General features: G+C 44.0%; 1 protein-coding gene across 1 annotated transcript; it reads left to right on the forward strand.

Annotated features, from left to right (window-relative positions):
• Positions 1 to 3,292: 3,292 nt before the first annotated feature.
• On the forward strand, positions 3,293 to 15,472 carry Rtl9 (retrotransposon Gag like 9). Its single transcript, XM_034486320.2, has 3 exons — positions 3,293 to 3,571; positions 9,797 to 13,857; positions 14,378 to 15,472. The coding sequence occupies exons 2-3, from the start codon at positions 9,871 to 9,873 to the stop codon at positions 14,492 to 14,494; spliced, it is 4,104 nt and encodes a 1,367-aa protein (XP_034342211.1). The 5' UTR covers positions 3,293 to 3,571; positions 9,797 to 9,870; the 3' UTR covers positions 14,495 to 15,472.
• The last annotated feature ends 3,830 nt before the right edge of the window (positions 15,473 to 19,302 follow it).

Consider the following 19,302-nt stretch of genomic DNA (forward strand, 5'->3'; position numbering starts at 1 on the left):
TGGAGATTTCAACTGGGTTAGGATTCAGAATGTGTGGTCTTTATTATTTTATCCACTTAATCCAAGGGATTCAAATGGGGCTTCAGAAACCCACGGGGGGGGGGGCAGTGGTGTGGCTCAGTGGATAAAGATGCCTGCTCCAAAGCCTGACAGCTCCAGTCCTGTCTCTGGGACCCATGTGCTAGAATGACAGAATAAACTCTCCCAAGTTATGTAACATGGAAAAAAAAAGCCTTCCAGGGGCCAAGTAGGTCACCATGAGAAAGGGAAGGTGGCTGGGAGGATACAGTGAGCTCATGCCCCATCCAGGAGCAACAGCCTTCTCAGTCCCAGCTGACACTTGTCCGGATGGAATGAGGATCTAAATCGTTTCTGTTTTCCCCAGAGAAGCCAGAAATCCAGGGTTTTATGGGAAATCTCCTGACTTTTAAGTGTTGGCAACTAATTAAAAAAATGTTAAAAAACATTGTGTGGGTCAAATAAAATCTGTCTGCAGTCTGGATCTAGCCTGTGGCTGCCAGTCTGTAAACTCTGCAAAGAGGAAACGGATGGGAAAGTGCTTTGGAAACTGAAAAACGTGTTCTAGAAACAGGTCTCTTTTTAGGGTTAAGTTTTTCCCCTTCTTAGCTGTGGTCTAGTTTTTTTTCTAGTTTTTTTTTTTTTTTTTTTTTAACTGCTGTTTCTGGCCTGGTGGAGATGAAAAGTTGGAATTAAAAAGAGACTTCAGTTAACTTGAATGCCTCATTACTTTGGCAGGCTGGATAAATGAGAAGCCTAGGTGTACTGGATGGGCTAAGCCTCAGAATTCCTGCCACACCCACGGGCCCCTTCTAAGGAGTTTCTATCCACAGACCCTAGCTGAGGAAAGCATGAGTTTCTTATGAATAGGTGGCTATGTTTGGTACCACGTGATTCTGCTCCCTCCCAACCCCACCCTCGAGCTGATTGAGCGGGGAATGGGCACCTGATCCATAAGCACGCATTTTATAGGCTGGCAAGCAGCCTATGATGGAACCCGCGATGACAACTTCACCCAACAAGCACAGTGGTAACCAAACTTGGACCAATGAGAGCCTCTCTCTTGGGGAGTTTGAATACCAGACCTCAAAAAGAGTGAGCAGTTTGGCAACAGAGCAGAAGCCGAGCTGAGAGAAGGCAGGCTGCAGAGTTTGTGAAGACACAACGAAGGGAGGTTACTGAGCTTCAACTCATGTGCCAGATACTCTATACATGTTGTTTTCTTTAAAGCTCTTAAAGAGGTATGAGATAGGTCTGGGATTATTTGGAATAATTAAAAAGTGAGTAGAAGTACTGGGGTTCCAGCTCAGGCTTGTATGATGGTACAATCAGAAAACATGGCCTATTTGGCCATGGTGCCTCACACTTGTAATCCCAGCATGTAGAGGCAGTAGGATCATCATGAGTTTGAGGCCAGCCTGGGCTACATAAAAAGACTTCATGTTTTAAACACACACACACACATACACACACACACACACACACACACACACACACACACCGCCCCCAGTCAGAGCAATGGTCCTTTAGCTCAAGGGATTTGAGGATCATGGCTTAAACTGCACATTTCTTGTTCTCACTTCTTATTTCCTAAGTCTGACTTTTGAAAATGGAGCCCCTCTCCCCATTGAGTGAAAGTGCATTTTCTAGTCCTCCTATGGGGAGACTGATGCGCAGGCTCTCCACTATTCATTTGTCTTGAGAGATGCAGTTTTAGAGGATGTAGCAAGCAAGTGTTTACTGTGTGGTGGTCACCTTCAGAAACAAGGTCAATGTCAATAGACGTAGTCCAATTGCAATTTAAGAGCCTTTAGAAAAGAGGCTGGTTCTGCAAATAGGAGACACCAGTCTCTCCTCTCTGCTCATCAAGGGGACCATCCAGTGACATGGATCATTTGAAAGCTGAGGGCAGGTATGGGCTGGTTGCTCAGCCATTGTGTAGAGTAAGAGATCTGCTCTTCAGAGAGGGGGGCTCATAGTGAGCATATGGTCTGTAAGGATTTTTACGTGAGAAGCACAAACTGCTGGAACTTAGTAAACTGGCAGCAAAGGACATGAGAGAAAATGACCAAATGCAGACAGACATATTGTAAACCATGGGACTTCAAATGTAAACCTTTCTGCTCGGCTTCTCAACTCTAGAAAAGCTGTGTAAGAATTCCCATCAGTGCCTTTATTTACAGCATATGTAAAAGCGTGAAACAGAAGAGTCCAGCTCGAGAAACCCTTCTAGAACTAGCCCCTGGCTCTGGAAACTGGTGTTTTGCCTGTTTTGTATTTTTCTGCTTTTAGAAAGTCGACCCCAGGAAGACAAGTAATAGGTTGAAGGTTGCTTGGAGATCATCAGGTCAGAAACTAATTTGTGGTGTAAATGCTTAATGGCATCAGGCACTTACTGGTACAAGTGTGGTCCAAGGGGTAGCATAGGTCAAATGTCTTGGCCAAGTTCGGCCTCAGCAGGGCTTTCCTTCCTACTTGGCAACTTTTCCTTTTGTGACTTGTTCCTGTGGATATGTTCTTTATCTATGCTTATGTTCTTACATAGGCTAAGGTCATAATTCTTCTCTCCTGGCCAGAAAGACTTCCTGTCTTACAGGTATTGGATCTTATATATGTCGATGTTTTAACTGACTGAATCCCTAAAGCAGGTCCTTGGACAAGTTCCCATCCCCCAGGAATATTACAGCAGTGTGTCCTGTCTCTCCCCCCCCCCATCCCCCTGCTAGGAGAAAGCCTGAGGACTCTGTAGTAAATGATTTGTAAAAAGGAGACAAATGTATTGCGTTGAAAGGACTGTCTTTTATTCTGAGATTATTTCCTTTTCTTCTGGTGTCTTAAAGAAAGCCCTTTCTCTTTAGGAAAATGATAATTTGGGGTTGTTTTGTTTCTTAATGCCTTTCCTTGGAGAAAAGAAAATAGAGTAACCCAATGTCAGTCCCCCAATTTTGGGGCTTTGCAATCACTATAGTCTGGGAGCCTGGTCTCATTTGTAGAGTCCTGTGAGTACCTCTAGGTACCTCCTGATGCCACTTACATTGTAAGTGCTTATAAATTACCTGCTTCATAATCTGCAGCAGAATCTCTCTAAGGATTGACATCAAGCTTACAGCTCTGGAGTTTACAGAACACCGGTATGTAGTTTCCTTATTTAAGAAAATTGGGACACTGCCCATTTGCAGTCCTCTCGTATCCCCCCCCGCCCCCCCCGTTCTCTCTGATTCCACAGATCCTTCAGGACGGCACCTAATGTAAGGCAGTTCCGTTTTGTTTTTTTTCTCTTCTTATAATGTTCTTTTCCCTATAGAGTTGGACATGCGTGTACATGTTGTTTGGGGGAATTTGCAGCACATCCGATGAAAGCATAATTCCCAACTAACAGTCAAATCCTTTTCTTTGGAGCTACCCAGAACACACCTACCCTCTCTTCCATATGACAGCCCTTCAGAGACTCGAAGACAGTGTGTGACTCTCCTGTGAGCTAAGAGCACTGGCTGACTCAGACAGACTCGAGTGACAAGCCCAGCTTCTCTCCCTCTCAGCAGTAAAAGGCAAGGTAAGTTACTGCATTTTAATTTCTCTCGACTTCTGTTCTGTAGCTGATTTCTAAAATGGGAGCAAACTCCTCCACTTTATTCATATTTTATGCAATCAAACAGTGTAATGTATGTAAAATGTTTAGCACGGTGCCTGCTATAGCAAGAACTTAGTAGATGCTAGATATTCTCTACCACTTCATTTACAAAGAACCGGGTGGGCATTTCAAGTGTCAAAGCTGATGGAGAATGAAATTGTGTGTGTGTGTGTGTGTGTGTGTGTGTGTGTGTCTGTGCGAGTGCGTGCGTGCGTGCGTGCGCGCGCGCTTCTCACCTGAATGATGGGGGAAGGGAGAGTACCCCAAACTAGAGGTTAATCTTTAAGCTTCTCTGTTTTCAGGTAACTGGGTATGAGTTCACTAGAGCTGGGGGAGATATTGTTGGGAATCTACAGGCAGGCTTATTTTCAACAGCTGGGAAGCTATTTGTTGACATATTGAACAGTCTCTTGTTTATTCTTATTTTCCCAAGCAGCTAGCCATGCATTCCCCCAAACTTAATTACCTCTTGCAAGGCGGCAAGACCTTGACATCTAGCTGTATTGATCAGTGCAGACTGGGTGGGACGTGAGGGATCTGAGAGATGTTAAGCAGCAATTTCTGGACTTTTCCTGCCTTAGGAGGACCTCCTTTTCTGTGCTCCTAGAAACTTTTTTTTAATAAAGCAGAAGTCTATGCCCCAGTGGGCTGAGCCTGCAAGAGCCTTCTCTCATTAGGATTCTTGGAGGCGAACTGATGAAAATTGTCACAGTGGAGCAGAACATGAAACCCTGGAGTGGCCAGAATGGTTTTTTAGCTGTAACTTTTTTCATACTCTGGGCTTTTTTTTTTTTTTTTTTTTTTTTTTTTTTTGCTAGCAATTGCATGATATAAACTCTGAATGCCATTGCAAGTAGAGTAAGTTTGGAAAGAGACACACCCAACTCTGAGCAGACAGAGCTGTGGGACTTGTGGGGAAGCTTGGGTGGAGTAGTCTCAGGACTTTTATCTGGACTGAGATTTCAAATTTTTAATCTTAGGAAAAAATTCCTAGATTACTTGCATATTAAACACAGATAAAAGAAGTAATTAAAAAAAAATATAAACCACGAAAAACTGAATAATAGCAAGCCACCCAAGATACGATTTTAGAGTTCACTTTGGAAGGGGAAGGCCCAAGTGGTGCAACTGTTAAGCTTGTTGGGGGAGAAAGGTTGCTTGTGAGGGAATTTGGGGGGATCCCTAGGGGGTACATGCAGAGGACTGGGAAGGGCTAGACATAGAGCCATAGGGAATCAGTTATGTTTAAAAATGGAAACTAACTTTTATTTCTTTGCTTTGCAAATAAATATACTGGAACAGTTTTAGACAAATGAGAAACTGTAGGTATGAAAATAAATGAAAATAAAAAGACTGTAATTCTGCCATTCGAGTCTGGTCACTGTTTATATTTAGATATGCTCTTCTAGAATAACTTTTGGGAGGGGGAAATATAATTATAATTTTATAAATTATTATTAAAGTATGTACATTTAAAACAATTGTGGTTTTCTTCTTTTGAGACACCCTCATTTTTAGAGGTAGCCTCCAATTTTCAACCACCCCCTCCCAGCCTTCTGAGTTCTGGGATTGCAAATGTGTACAACCACAAACAGTGCAGAAACAGGCACATTTATTTTATTGTAAAAGGATCTTGTAATTAAGCTCACATTAGATTTTAATTCTTAATAGATATGTTAGGCGCTGCTAAATTTTACCCTGGCTCATTTAGTCATTAAGCAATTGTGTTCTAACATCAGGTATTGAGTTATTTCCAACTTTTTGTTCTCAAAGACAGCTGCACTGTGTAGCTGGGTGACATTTGGAATGCCAGTTAGCATCTCTGTGCTTTTAGGCTCTCATCTGGATAATGAAGCTGATAATAACACCTGCCTCATAAAGATGCTTTATTAGATAAAATCATATAAGTAAAATGTTTAGTACAGTACCTGACTCAGTAATTGTTAACTTTAATCATTAGGCACAGTAGTAATATTAACAGTGGTTTTAATGAAATCATTATTAAAATAATGGGTTTTCCTTTCAAATCTGTTATTATTATTATTATTATTATTATTATTATTATGTGTAGTGTAAATACAGGAATGTATATTTCCATGGAGCACATATGGAGGTCTGAGGACAAATTTTGAAGTTGATTCTCTTGCTCTACCTTGGGTTCTGGGGATTAAGCTCAAGCCATTAGCCTTGTGTCATATGTGTTTGTCTAAGCTACTGAGCCTTCTTGTGAACCCCAGAATGGGTTTTCTATGACTGTTTTTCTGTTTTTTCTCATCCAGGGAAGACTGATTAGAAACTTTGTTTTTGAGCAGTGAAACCTAGTCTGGCAGAACTGTGCACATTTTTTCTTTTTGGTCTGCTTACTCGTTTGGTTCCTGACAAAATTTCTGATAGAAGCAACTTAAGAGGAGTTCTCACAGTTCCAGATATCAGCATGTGGAAAGCATGGTGGCTGGGCATCACTAGTCCACAACATGCAGAGTGGGCAGTCCCTCTGGATGAATCAGGAAATAAAGAGCAAGGCTAGAAAGAGAGCAGAGCTTAACCCCAAAGCCCACCACCAGTGTCCTCTATCCGCCAGCTAGGGCCCATGTCCTAAATGTTCATAATCTTCTAAGTCTCACTAGCCAGTGACCAGGTATTCAAACACACAAACATGTGGAGGAACATTTCACAATTAAACCATAACACCCGTGGAAACTCAACTTGTTATCAGCAAACTGAGAGATACAAGCCTAGATCGAGTGCCAAGTGTAATTCTATAGAGCAAATGACATAAGACTTCTGCAGCCCTTAGCACAGTTTTTGACATATGAGAAGAGTATTCAAGGCAAGGTATTACTATGACTGCCACTACTGTCACCATGGCTGCTACTAAAATTTAACCACTTGAGGCAAGAAAGCGCCTTGCTTGGTGAGGTGGCGATCCATCAGCCAGGAGAGCATTTTCAGGATTTCCAATCATGGCTTGTGAACAGAAAATGATTTCAGAAGCAAATTGATCAGGGCTCAAACTCATGTTTTCCTGTTAAAACTAGTTCGGTGACCTTGGTCACAGGAACTTTTTCAAGCTTGTTTCCTTATTTGTAAAACGAGAATGGCATCAGTGTCCGCCTTCCACATGTTGCTGGGAAGCCTGAATAACGTGGTGTGTATCCAGTACTTAGTCCGCAGCCTCATTTACTCTCTGCTGCTTACTATGGGTTGCTGTTGGTTGATACTTTTTAAATGACTCTGACAACGAATTCTTAGTCCATAAACCTCAAGCTCCTTGAACTTTATCTGAAGGCTTTGAGTATCTAGAGTGTAATGACCAATTCTGACCCCAGAGTCAATGGACACTTAAGTGGTACCAATCTAAAAGTCTGGAGTGGGCCTGGATCTGTGCCCCAGTAGTATAGGGCTTGGGTAACATGTACATGGCCCTGGGTTGCATCCTCAGTATTGAAAAAATAAAAGAGGGGGTGAGAAGCAGAGACAGAGACAGAGACAGAGGGAGAGTGTGAGAGGGAGAGAGAAAGAGGAAGAGAGGGGGAGAGAGGGAGAGAAGAAGAGGAAAAGAGAGAACTTCTACTATGACCTCATGCCCTCCTTCTAGAATACAGGCTTCATCTTTGTTTACAAGAGAGGGATTCTTACTGGGTACGCTCCAGTCTGACATTCTTACCATCTGTTTGAAACCTATTTAGCTTCATGTCGAACCCTAGCTTTGCAGAATGGACACTGGCCACCTGATTTCTCTCTGTCTTTGTCACTGGGGCATAGCGGATTTTGAAAGTGCTCATGACTATGGGTAGCCATTATGGTATTTACTTCCCAGCCCCCACCACCCAGTCTCTTCCCACCCTGCTTTACCCAGGAACCTCCTTGAGTTTCACGGGTGTTACTTCTCTGGATCCTCAGTCCCAGTCCTTACCTCTAACACTGAGCCAGTACTTCTTGGTCTGGCCAGCTGCCTTGTCTAGGATCCAGGGTAGCTGTGCCTGGCTGGTTGCAGAGAGCACGCATGTTTCATTTCCAGAGCGAGGACACTGTCTGGTTCATCTCTTTAGTTGTGACAGTCTCATCTCCTTGGGGTAGCCAGAGGTGGGCATGGTGGTGTGAAGCTGGTGGTATTATTGGAGGCAAGGGGCAAAAGGGTGGGACTGCAGAGACCAAGAGCTAAAGTAGAGCTTCTGGAGGGCTGACAAGGGAAAGGCGGCCAGAGGCAAATGTCAGAGCCTATATAGAGGCAGGAATCTGGGACCTGAGAACCAGAGCATGCACTAGCAAGTCAAGAGCATTGGGGCGGGTGGGCGGGCCAGCAGGCTGGCTGGCGGGCAAGAGGGTGTGTGTGTGTGGCAGGGGATAGCTAAGGGAGATTGCAGAGAACAGCTGCTAGTATTGGGCCCTGCTGTAATGAACTGGCACAGGGTATAAGTCAATTGGTCAGACCAAAAGAGCTACAGTGGAAAGGACACTATGACTCTTTTCTGTCACTGGTAAGGTAAGATCTTTCTGACTTGTGACTCATGGAAAATTGTGTTACACACAGGGATTAATTGATGGTGAAAGGTGGAATTGCAGGATTGATTTTTTTTTCGGGGGGGGGCAGCTCATCTTTCTCATGGCATAAATTATGATTAGGGTAACTGAAGTGTTAGCAGGACTCTGTTATTTCTTTTATGATGCCTTACCTTAGAGTTTCCTAGTCAGTGGGATTGAGCATGGGAAGAAGCGAATCATTACAGCCTATTAGTGAGGAGTAGTGGGCTGAAGGATTGGGTGGTTCCGTTCTGAGAATCTCTCAAACCACACACAAATGATCAAGTTTCTGTGAGTCTTCACTCTCCTAGTGGATTGCCAAGAATCTCTGTGCAGATGAGATGTTACAAGGCAGGTAAAGTGCCTAGCAGAACCACCAGCGAGTGCATGCTCAAGTAATGCTTGCTGTCGGTATTTCTGCTCTTAGTGTTCCAACTGTTATGGAGCACAAATCCACAAAGTTGATGCTTTCTTTGACATTGCCCCAAAGTAGCCAGTCTTCTTTTTTAGGGCCACGATCAGGCTACAGGGACGCGTTCATCTTACGTGATGTGTCTACATGGGTCTCCAACGTGTGTGCCAGAGCATCCCTTTAGTGGCTGCTCATGGTAACAGGTCAGAGAGATGAGGCTATGGAAGTGACCAACCCCATCTCAGGTCAACAGGGGAACTTGAAATTTCTGCATACTGTAGAATAAGCTGCCGGTGATCACTAGGCTAGGATGTCAGACAAACAACTCCATGCAACATCAGGGATATGAAAAGACCAAGCAACCTCAAGGAAAAGGAGATGAGGCTAAAGATACAGTACTACCACCACAGTGTTTTTCTTTTAGCTGTAGCTCTTGTTAATCTTAGAAAAGCGGAACAATGGGCACACTATTACTACTTAAGGTCCAAATAGAGCCAGGCTTGCAGTATCATGCACATCACAAGCTGTTTAAATTCTGTACAGTTAAAGTTATCTGCCATCCACACACCTACTATGTATGCAATAAATAGGATTATAGTGGTGGCTGTTATTATTAACAATGATAATGATGATACTATTAAGCAAGGCTTTGTGTTGTGGAATGCTATTCTTAGTCATTGATCAGATAAATGTGCTACTTTTTGACATTAACGAGCACTAGTAAAATCTGGGTTAAACCATTGATAGGATTCAATAACCATTAGGAACTAATAATTATCATGATCCCTGCCTACCAGTACCTAGGTTGACTTGATTTAGAAGAACGTAGGCAAAGAACCTGAACTTCTTGTAGTTGGCCAGAAGGTGGTGCTGCTGACTCATGTGATACAGGCCTTCCCTGGCTCTGGACCTCGCTATTGGCATTTATAAACATGGAAGCTGTGCTGTGTAACTGGGTACAGGTTGATTTAAAAAAGGACAGAGGTTGGAGAGATAGTTGCTTCAGTTTTGGGGATATTTGTTGCAATAAAGTTTCTTCAACCTGCTACACCCACATTCAAAGATATATATATATATATATATATATATATATATATATATATATATATATATAAAACAACTTGACAACTCATAAAAACAGAACTCTGTGAATCATTGGAATATATTTCTGAAATTGGCTTTCGACCTTTAAACTTTTCTCTTGTTTACAGATTTCATTGATTTGTGGATTTCATCAGTGCCTCTGATGTCAACGTATTAGAGTCTTCAACCCTGCCCTGTAGCCATGGCAGATATGTCAATACATTCATTACGATTCAACAATATGATGAAGGAGGAAAATGGTGACCCTCAAAATAGGGGGGCAACTTTCTCTAGACCAGTGACAGAGACCAGGGAGGATGTTCAAATCCTGCATTCACAGTTGCAGTTGCCTATTGTCTCAACTTCAGCCTCAGATCCTGAAGGGACATCAACACAGATGATGACATCGCCAGCCTTTGACAGTCTGTCCACACCTCTCATGGGAGCATCACACTCTGGGACATTGTCCCCACCACTGATGTCAGCCTCAGACTCTGGGACACTTTCCCCACTGCTAATGCCAGCCTCAGATTCGGGAACACTGTCCCCACTTCTAATGCCAGTCTCAGACTCTGGGACACTGTCTCCACTGCTAATGCCAGCCTCAGATTCGGGAACACTGTCCCCACTGTTGTCTACTTCAGACTATGGGTTAATGTCCCCAGGGATGATGTCAATTCCTGACTTTGGGACAATGTCAACATCACTAATGGCAGCCCCAGATTCTGCAGAGATATCACCATTGGCGATGCCAATTCCATCCTCTGGAGTGATATCTGCACCTATAATGAGCACTTCATCCTCTGAGGCATCATTAATGCTAGGATCAGATCCTGGTGAGATATCCCCACTCCTGATTCCAGATATGAATCCTGGAGTGACATCCACACCACCAATGACAGCTCCAGCCTCAGAAGCAATGTCCCCATTGCAAATTACAGATGAGGATACAGAAGCAATGTCCAAAGTGCTGATGACTGCTCTAGCTTCTGGAGAGATATCATCACTGCTAATGTCAGGCACAGACTCTGAAGTGCTATCTTCTCTGATAATGTCAGCCCTAGCTTCTGGAGAAACATCAACCCAGCCAACAAATTCTCAAGACTCTGAAGGGATACCCACTGTGCTCATGTCAGGCTCTGACTCTGAAGTCATGTCTTCACTGCCAATGCCAGTTTCTGGCTCTGGAGCAATGCCTACACCACTCCTGTCAATCCCAGATGCTGAAGAAACAGCCACATTACCAAAGCCAGTCCCAGATGCTGAGTCAATGTCCCCACTGTTAATGACAGCCCTCACCTCTACAATGATGCCCAGTCAACTGATGTCAGCATCTGGTTCCGGAGTGATGTCCCCAGATACAACACAAAATATCAACTCTGAGGTCATGTCTCCTCCACCAATAAGAGTTGCAGCCACTGGATTGATGTCCACACTACCCGTGAGAGCTTCTGATACAGCAGCAACACCAATACAGCTAATGAGAGTCCCTGCCTCTGGAAATATGTCTACATCACAAAAGACAGTTCCGGTCTCTGGATCAATGTCCACTCCACTGATGGCTGCCACAAGCCCTGGAGCAATGTTCACAGAACAAGTGTCAAGCACAGCCTCTGGTATGATGTCTACACATTTAATAATGCCCCAAACACCTGGAACAATGCCCATAGGTTTTATGAAGGCCACATCAAACGGAGCCGTTTCTGCACAGCAAATGAGATGTTCAGCTTCTGGGATGCTATCTACGCAGCCAGTTATAGCTACAGCCTCTGAAATAATGCCTGTGTCACAATCAACAGTCCCAACCTCTGGGTCAGTATCCACACAGAAAACTCGAGCTCCTATCTCTGGACCAATGTCTACAACCCAAATAAGAACCACAGCCTCAGGGTTGACATCTACACCACAAATGAGAGCCACAGCCTCTGGAACAATGTCTATCCCACTAATGACAGCCAAAACCTCTGGATCAACATCCACACCGTTAATGAGAGACACAGCCTCAGGAGTGATATCCGTGCCACAGATGAGAGCTCCAGGCTCTGGAGCATTGTCCAAGCCACTAATGACATCCAAAGCTTCTGGAATGTTCATGCAGCAAATGACAACTGCAGCTTTTGGAGGAACGCCTACATCACTAATGAGAGACACAGCTTCTGGGGGTCTCTCCGTGCCACAGATGACAGATCCAGCCTCAGGAGGCATGTCTACACTGCTGACAAGAGCCACAGCTTCTGGAGCAACGTCTACATCACAGATGACAGCCACCACGTCTGGAGGCATGTTCATGCCTCAAACAAGACTCTCAGGTCCTGGAGCAACATCCATATCCCTAATGAGAGCCACAGTCTCTGAGAAGATGCCTAGTCAGCCAAGGAACATTCAAGACTCTGGAGGGGTGTCCACACCACTCATGAGACCTGTTACCTTGGGAGGGATGCAAATGAGATCCCAGGGTGCTGGAACAATGTCCACACCCCTATTGAGAGCCTCGGACACATCAGAGATGTCTATGTTGCTCACAAAAGCCCCATCCTCTGGAGAGCGGCCTCTGCTACTAATAAGACCTACAGCTTCTGGAGAGATAGATCCACCTCCGAGAACCCCAGTTTATGGGACAATATCTGCGTCACACATGACGACCACAGCCTCAGGAATAATGACCATGTCACCTTTGAAGGCTTCTGTCCCTGCATCAGAGTCAACAACTCTCCTGAGACCTACAGATCCAGGAGTGATGTCTATACCACTGACGAGAACACCAGCCTCTAGAGCAAAGTCCAGACCACAAATGATGGCCACAGCTTGTGGAGACATGTGCCCACTCCCAGTGCGAGGTTCAGCCACTGCAGGGATCTCTCCATCACCAGTCAGATCACCAGCCTCTTCGACTGTGTCTACACCACTTAGGAGACCCTCTGATGGAGCTGTGACTGCAGAGTTAGAGGGAGTTCTAGGCCCTGCACAATTGGCAGCTATGACCTCGGGAGAGATGTCCAAGCCACTGACGAGGGCTTCAGCCTCTGGAACCATGCCCATGCCTTTGATGTCCCCCATGACTTCTGGAGAGATGTCTATGCCACTAATGAAAACCATGCCTTCTGGGACAATGTCAACTCTACAAACCAAAGTCATGAGCTCTAGAGCTACATCCTTACCACAGCCAATAAATACAGCTTCTGGGGGAATAGCTAATCCCCCACTGAGAGCCCCAGCCTCTGGAGCAGTGTCTACACCACTTATGAGAGTCTCGGGTTCAGGAATGGTGTCCACGCCACTATTGAGGGCTACAGCCTCAGGAGGAATGTCTGTGCCACAGATGGCAGCTCCAACCTCTGGAGATATGTCCTCACCATTAATGAGGGCCCCGGCACCTGGAATAATGTCCCCACCACAAACAGCCTTTGGAATGACACCCACTCTGAATGTCAAAGCCACAGACTCGGGAGAGGCATCTACCTCTCACACCAGAGTCACAGGCCCTGGATCAAAGAGCATACCACACATGACCAGCACAGCCCCTGAAATGAAGACCCCACCACCAAAGGAAGTGCCGTCCTTTGGTATGTTGACCCCAGCACTCTGTTACCTCTTAGAAGAGCAAGAAGCAGCCCGGGGCTCATCCTCGGTGGAGGAAGATGCAGAGGAGATTGATGAGGAGAAACAAATGAAGGAGTTTTTAGATGATTCTGAGAAAATGGCATTTCTGGTGTCTCTTCATCTAGGGGCAGCAGAGAGGTGGTCCATCTTGCAGATGGAGGTAGGAAATCCCATCTCCAGTGAAAATAAAGCTTTCTTGAGAAGATCACAGGGCTTATATGACTCCCTGTCTGAGATAGACATCCTAAGTGCTGTTCTTTGCCATCCCAAGCAGGGCAAAAAGTCAGTAAGGCAGTATGCCACTGACTTCCTGCTGCTGGCCCGACATTTGTCTTGGTCTGATGCCATTCTACGGACCAGGTTTCTGGAAGGACTCTCAGAAGCTGTTACCACCAAAATGGGCCGTATCTTCCTGAAGGTGGCCGGCAGCCTAAAGGAGCTGATAGATAGGTCTCTGTACACTGAGTGCCAGCTGGCTGAAGAGAGGGATTCCTCAGGCAACTCAAGCCAAGTTGTGCCAACAGCCTGTAAGCGGAACAATGAAGAGGCCATGGAGAATGAACTGGGCTCTCAGCAGCAGACTGAGGAGGTAACCAGGGGGGACATATGCTCATGGTTTCTGAGTAGAAAAGTGAGGAAGTAGTGATGAGGGATTAACACCCATAGTTTTTCAAGTAGAGTTAAGGAAGAGGCAAGAAGAAGGTACTGAGTTCCTAGACCATAAGTGTCCAATGTAGGATTCTACCAGTAAGTATGGGTATGAAGTTATTTTGCTTTTATTAGCCATTTTTAGAAACAATGTCTGGTTCAGGGCACTGAAGGAGCTTCAGGTCATACAGAAACAGTAGACCCAATCCCAACTCTCTGTTTATTGTAAATCCAGTTCTAAGAGAGAGTCTTCTTTTATAGACTGAGTTCTACTTATAGCCACATGTGTTGTAGACGTGAGGCACTAGGAGGCTTCATTAATTAGCACTTGGCTACACTCTTTACACAGTTGATAAATTACCCAGTTCTTTGACTTCGTTGCTTACTGAACTTAATCAGATACATGCCTTTGGTCATAGGAAGTGTACTTCTTATTTATGCCTTTCCCCCATTTCTTACAGCACCAGCATGTTCCCAAACGCTGTTACTACTTGAAAGAACATGGAGACCCACAGGAAAGTCTTCATGACCACCTTCGACAGAGTGCAGGCCTTCCGAAGGCCCCTACTAACAAGTAGTACTCCTTGGAGTCTTATGTGATTTCTGACTTGGCTGCTAACTTGAGGACTGGTTCCTGGACCCATTCCATTCAACTACATCATCAAAACTTGTTGCCTTCACCCTCCAGCCTTCCCCTCCAGGCACATCCCACTTTACCTCCCTTTTGGTTGCCTTGACATTTTCTTTCACCTACATGCCTGTGACCTGCCCTGACAATCAGTGTGGACTATATGAATGTATGGTGTATGAGATTCTGAACTCCCATCATGATCATTAAGGCCAGTTCCGATTCTTGTTCCAGGGAGAAGTCTAGGCAGGAGAAATCATGTCCTACCTCACAACGCCTTAGAGTGTCTTGCCATGTGTCATCAGGCAAACTTGAGGAAACCCTGGTACTATTCCACCTGGCAGGGGAGCCTATAAAGAGAGAGAGATACCCACTCCTATACCATCCTTTCAAACCAGTAGACTTGCCCTTGTATGCCCCCAATTCATAGTATCTAAATGGGTCTCCAGGGCCTGTGCCCTCTTTATAGTCTCCACCCTAAACCATTCTTTTTGACCCATGATATTAATAGTAGTGATAGTAATGGCTAACCATGTGGTGTTGGTACTTGCCATGTGATTGTTGGTAATGTGCCATGTGACAGTTACTGGGTTAAACCTTTGACAAACACCATCTCACTACAGTGTTACAGTAACCTAACTTGTTCTTGTGTTGTTAGCTTCTGATCTCTTGATCTGTTGCTTATGGCCCTTGTTCTTCAGTGTGGAATCTCTAGCTATGACCTCTGGGTGATCCCCTCAGTTGTTACCCTTTGCTCCCCTTGGCTGTTGTGCTTCATGGCCAACACTCTCATAAGGGTCTTGGTGTATAAACAGGTGTAGGTAGTTAGAACATAATATGAACAGTGTTTGCCTTCAGGTGGTGGGTTGTGGGTATTTTTTTTTTATTTTATTTTTATTGTTCTCTGTACTTTCCAGGTTCACCACAGTAAGCATGTATTACATTTGTAATCTTAAAAATAAAGGTTATTTGTGAAAAATGAATTGAGTGTAGCCATTAGAATTCAATTTATTGAGTTCTTTAATATTTTAACCTTTATTTATTTTGTGTGTTTGTGTGTGGAAGGGAAATTGGCATGCACAGTGTGTATGTAGAGGCAAGAAGATAATCTTTGGAAGCTAGTTCTCCTTTTCTACCATGTAGATGCTGGGTATCAGACTCAGGCTTGGGATACATGTTCTTGCCTTCTTGCTGTCTTTTAAACTCTTGAGTTCTTCCCAGTGTTGACCACTGTTTGGATGGCAGGTAAGACCTTTTCTCATATTAAAATTCCACCCAAATTAAGGTAGGAGAGAAACAACAAGCAAGACCACATTTTAAAAGAGACAGATATAATAGCTTGAAGACAAGAAACAGGGAAATGGGAAAATTGATATAAATAGTATCAATTTATTTGTTCAATGGCAATCAGTGCATTATTCCAAAGATATTTTAGAAATAGAAAGAATGATAAAACTTGAAACATTTTATAATGCTAGATTGGTTGCAGTTTGGAGGCAAAATTGAAGAAGGGGTCAGAGGCAGCTGCGTCCCCCAATCTAGGAGACTGGTTGCCTGAATGATCTATTGTGGTGGAGGAAACACCAAGGACAGAAAACAAAGACTCGTTAAATCTGCTGCTCCATTACCCTAAACAATGGATCTAATTCCAGGAAGAGGGGAACTTACTCTCAGGAAAAGCAAAAACTGTCATACATTTTGGCAGACCCCCCCTCCCCCGCCCCCAATACTGTACGTGACAATCTGGCTCTAGGGCTGTCTCAATTACTATTGCTGTTGCCTCAAGGCCAAAAAGGGCATAGTAAGTTGGGCAATTCAAACTCCAGGCAGGGAAACAACCAGCCACAGGGGACACAGCTTTCACCCTCCTTTCTTTGCCCACATCTGGCTCACATCTGGCTCAGGCCAGACCCAAGTGGGTGCAGCTATTCATGTTCATCCCAGGGTTGCTTTTATCTCAGAAAAGCAAGCAAAAATCTACTGAAAAGAAATGTATGATATAGAAGTCACAGCCCATGCCTGTAAAATGCATACAGGATGGAAAAATGTCTTCAAAATGAAACTCATTTTCTTATGGCCACGATAATGGACAGCAAAGGCAATTCTTCAGTTCTTTCCCCAGCCACTCATCTTCCTTTTGCTTTTTTCTTCTCTCTAGAGATAAATGGAACTGATGAAGGCCAATCACACTCCGTCAGAGCTTAGTCCCTTGTCCACCCACCCTAACAGCTATATTTAGAAATGTTTCGTGAGAGCTAGGCTATCATATACCCAAGTACTTGGAACCATTTTGTCAGCTGAAAAAAAGGTGGTTCATGTTTTTCCACTCCTCACTAATTCATGGGTAAAACTAAGGTCCCATAATGAAGGAGAACTCAGACCTTATCAACCCCTGCCCTCACCTGTGTGTCACAGAACTTCTGTTCCTTGAGAAATTTCTGAAGGTCTTTGGGGGAAGATACCAGTAGAATTATATTGCTTGTTGTTCTTTGACTGATAAGTTGACTGCCTTGTGGAGATCAGCTGGCTATATGAGCATGTAGAGTAGCCACTTGACCCCACTTCACCTGCAGAAGGGAACACAAAGGCCTGGAGCTGGGGACCTGGATTCTGGGACACAACAATGAGAAGATTAAACAGTGTTGGCCTCCAGTTATCATTTGGATCTGAAATGACCCTTAAAAATGAGCTATGTTGAAAACTTGGTCAGCAGCTGGTAGCACCATTTCAGGAGGGACTGGAAACTTTAGAGGTAGGGCTATATAGGAGGAAGTAGGCCAGTAGAAATTCTATCTTGCTTTGGATGCTTCTGGTCTGTCTCTGCTTCTTGGGTATCATGAGTTGAACAAATTGGCTCTACCACACCCTTCTGTCATAATGTTTATGTTATTTTCTATCTAGTGATCTGTCTTAGTTTGGGTTTTATTGCTGTGAAGAGACACCATGGCCATGGCAACTCTTATAAAGGACAACATTTAACTAGGGCTAAATCAGAGGTTTAGTCCATTATCATTATGGTGGGTAGCATGGCACTGTCCAGGCAAGCATGGTGATGAAGGAGCTGAGAGTCCTACATCTTGTTCTGAAGGCAGCTAGGAGAAGACTGACTTCCAGGAAGCTAGGAGGAAGGTCTCAAAGCCCACCCCCACAGTGACACAGTTCCTCTAACAAGGCCACAGCACCTAAATATTACTACTCCCTAAACCAAGCACATTCAAACCACCATAGGATCAATGGACTGAATCCTCTGAAACCATGAGCCAAAATAAATCTTTGTTCCTTTTGAGTTATTTATGCCAAGTGCTTTCAGATGACAAAGAAAAGTCAAACACAAACACAACCTTTTTAGACAGTTTTGCCTTTGTGTTTGTGAAGAAACCACTATCAACTTTGAGAATCAGGCGGCTACACTGATCCTATTTTATAGGTTAGGAACATGAGGCACAGAAAAATTATACTTAACTGGCCTGTCTTAGTCACTTTCTATTGCTGTGAAGAGACATCATGACCTCAGCAATCCTTATAAAAAACATTTAGTTGGAGCTGGCTTATAGTTTCAGATGTTTAACCCACAGCACACAGGTAGATATGGTGCTGGAGAAGAAGCTGAGAGTTCTCCATCTTGATCTTCAGGTAGCAGGCAGAGACACTGGGACTTTTGAAACTTTAAAGCTGATCCCTCCCATGACATACTTCCTGCAGCAAGGCCAAACCTCCTTGGTCCAAAGCTACTGAGCAAAGAAAGCCCCAAAGGGGCTGGATTTGAATTTGTGAAATCTGTCCCCAGATCCCTTTGCAAATGAACTACTATACATACAGCTTTGTTATTTTTAGCTTGATGGTCCCTCTGAGGACTCACTGAACAAGTGTGGTGTTGAACATCAGCCAATATTGGAAGATTATAATAATAGAAATCTGAATAAAAGTATGCCTGTGTCCCCTTTTCCCCTAACATGGATCTAGATATGAATTTGTTCTCTCTATTTGGGGAAAGTCTTCAACATTCAAGGGAACAGAATCAATCATTATGGAATGCCATTAGCCCCAAGAGTTTGTGTGCAATCTGGTGTAGCCTCAGAATAAGGAGCTACAGGTCTGAGCTATGAGCTATGAAGGAAGGTAAAATATTCCTCCAGGCACCTTCTCATTGACCAGAAGTAAGTCTTGGGCCCAGAACTTTGCAGGTAGAAGAGATTTTGATTGTTATGCCAAGAGCTGACTTTTCTTAGCATTTTCACCTTTCCCTCAGAAAAGGGGGTACACAAATAAGGAAAAAATGCTATGAATTATTATTTAGACACCCTGCATATCTGCCTTCCAATACCATCCTCCAACTATAGATAGTTATTCTGGTTCTCACATTAGAGGAGAATACACACCGAAACATCCCCAGATTCCATTTCATCAAGGAGATAGAGATAGTCTATAACCTAGGATTTATTTATTTATTTTTATATTATTATTATTATTATTATTATTATTATTATTATTATTATTTGTTTTTCGAGACAGGGTTTCTCTGTATAGCCCTGGCTGTCCTGGAACTCACTCTGTAGACCAGGCTGGCCTCGAACTCAGAAATCCGCCTGCCTCTGCCTCCCAAGTGCTGGGATTAAAGGCGTGCGCCACCACTGCCCGGCACCTAGGATTTTTTTTCTGATAAAAATTCGAAGTAATGCTGAACTAACTGAGGGAAAACACAGTGGAGCCTGAATTAAGAAAAGAAAATCTGTAGGGGCAACTCACAGAAGCAGTGCC

Source organism: Arvicanthis niloticus, chromosome X (genome assembly GCF_011762505.2).
Source record: "Arvicanthis niloticus isolate mArvNil1 chromosome X, mArvNil1.pat.X, whole genome shotgun sequence".
Classification (NCBI taxonomy): domain Eukaryota; kingdom Metazoa; phylum Chordata; class Mammalia; order Rodentia; family Muridae; genus Arvicanthis; species Arvicanthis niloticus.

Excerpts from the sequence above, each read along its gene's own strand:
- Rtl9 (XM_034486320.2), top strand. The coding sequence starts at position 9,871 with ATGGCAGATATGTCAATACATTCATTACGATTCAACAATATGATGAAG. Across the intron at positions 13,858-14,377 it reads CTCAGCAGCAGACTGAGGAG|CACCAGCATGTTCCCAAACG; the intron begins GTAACCAGGGGG and ends CATTTCTTACAG.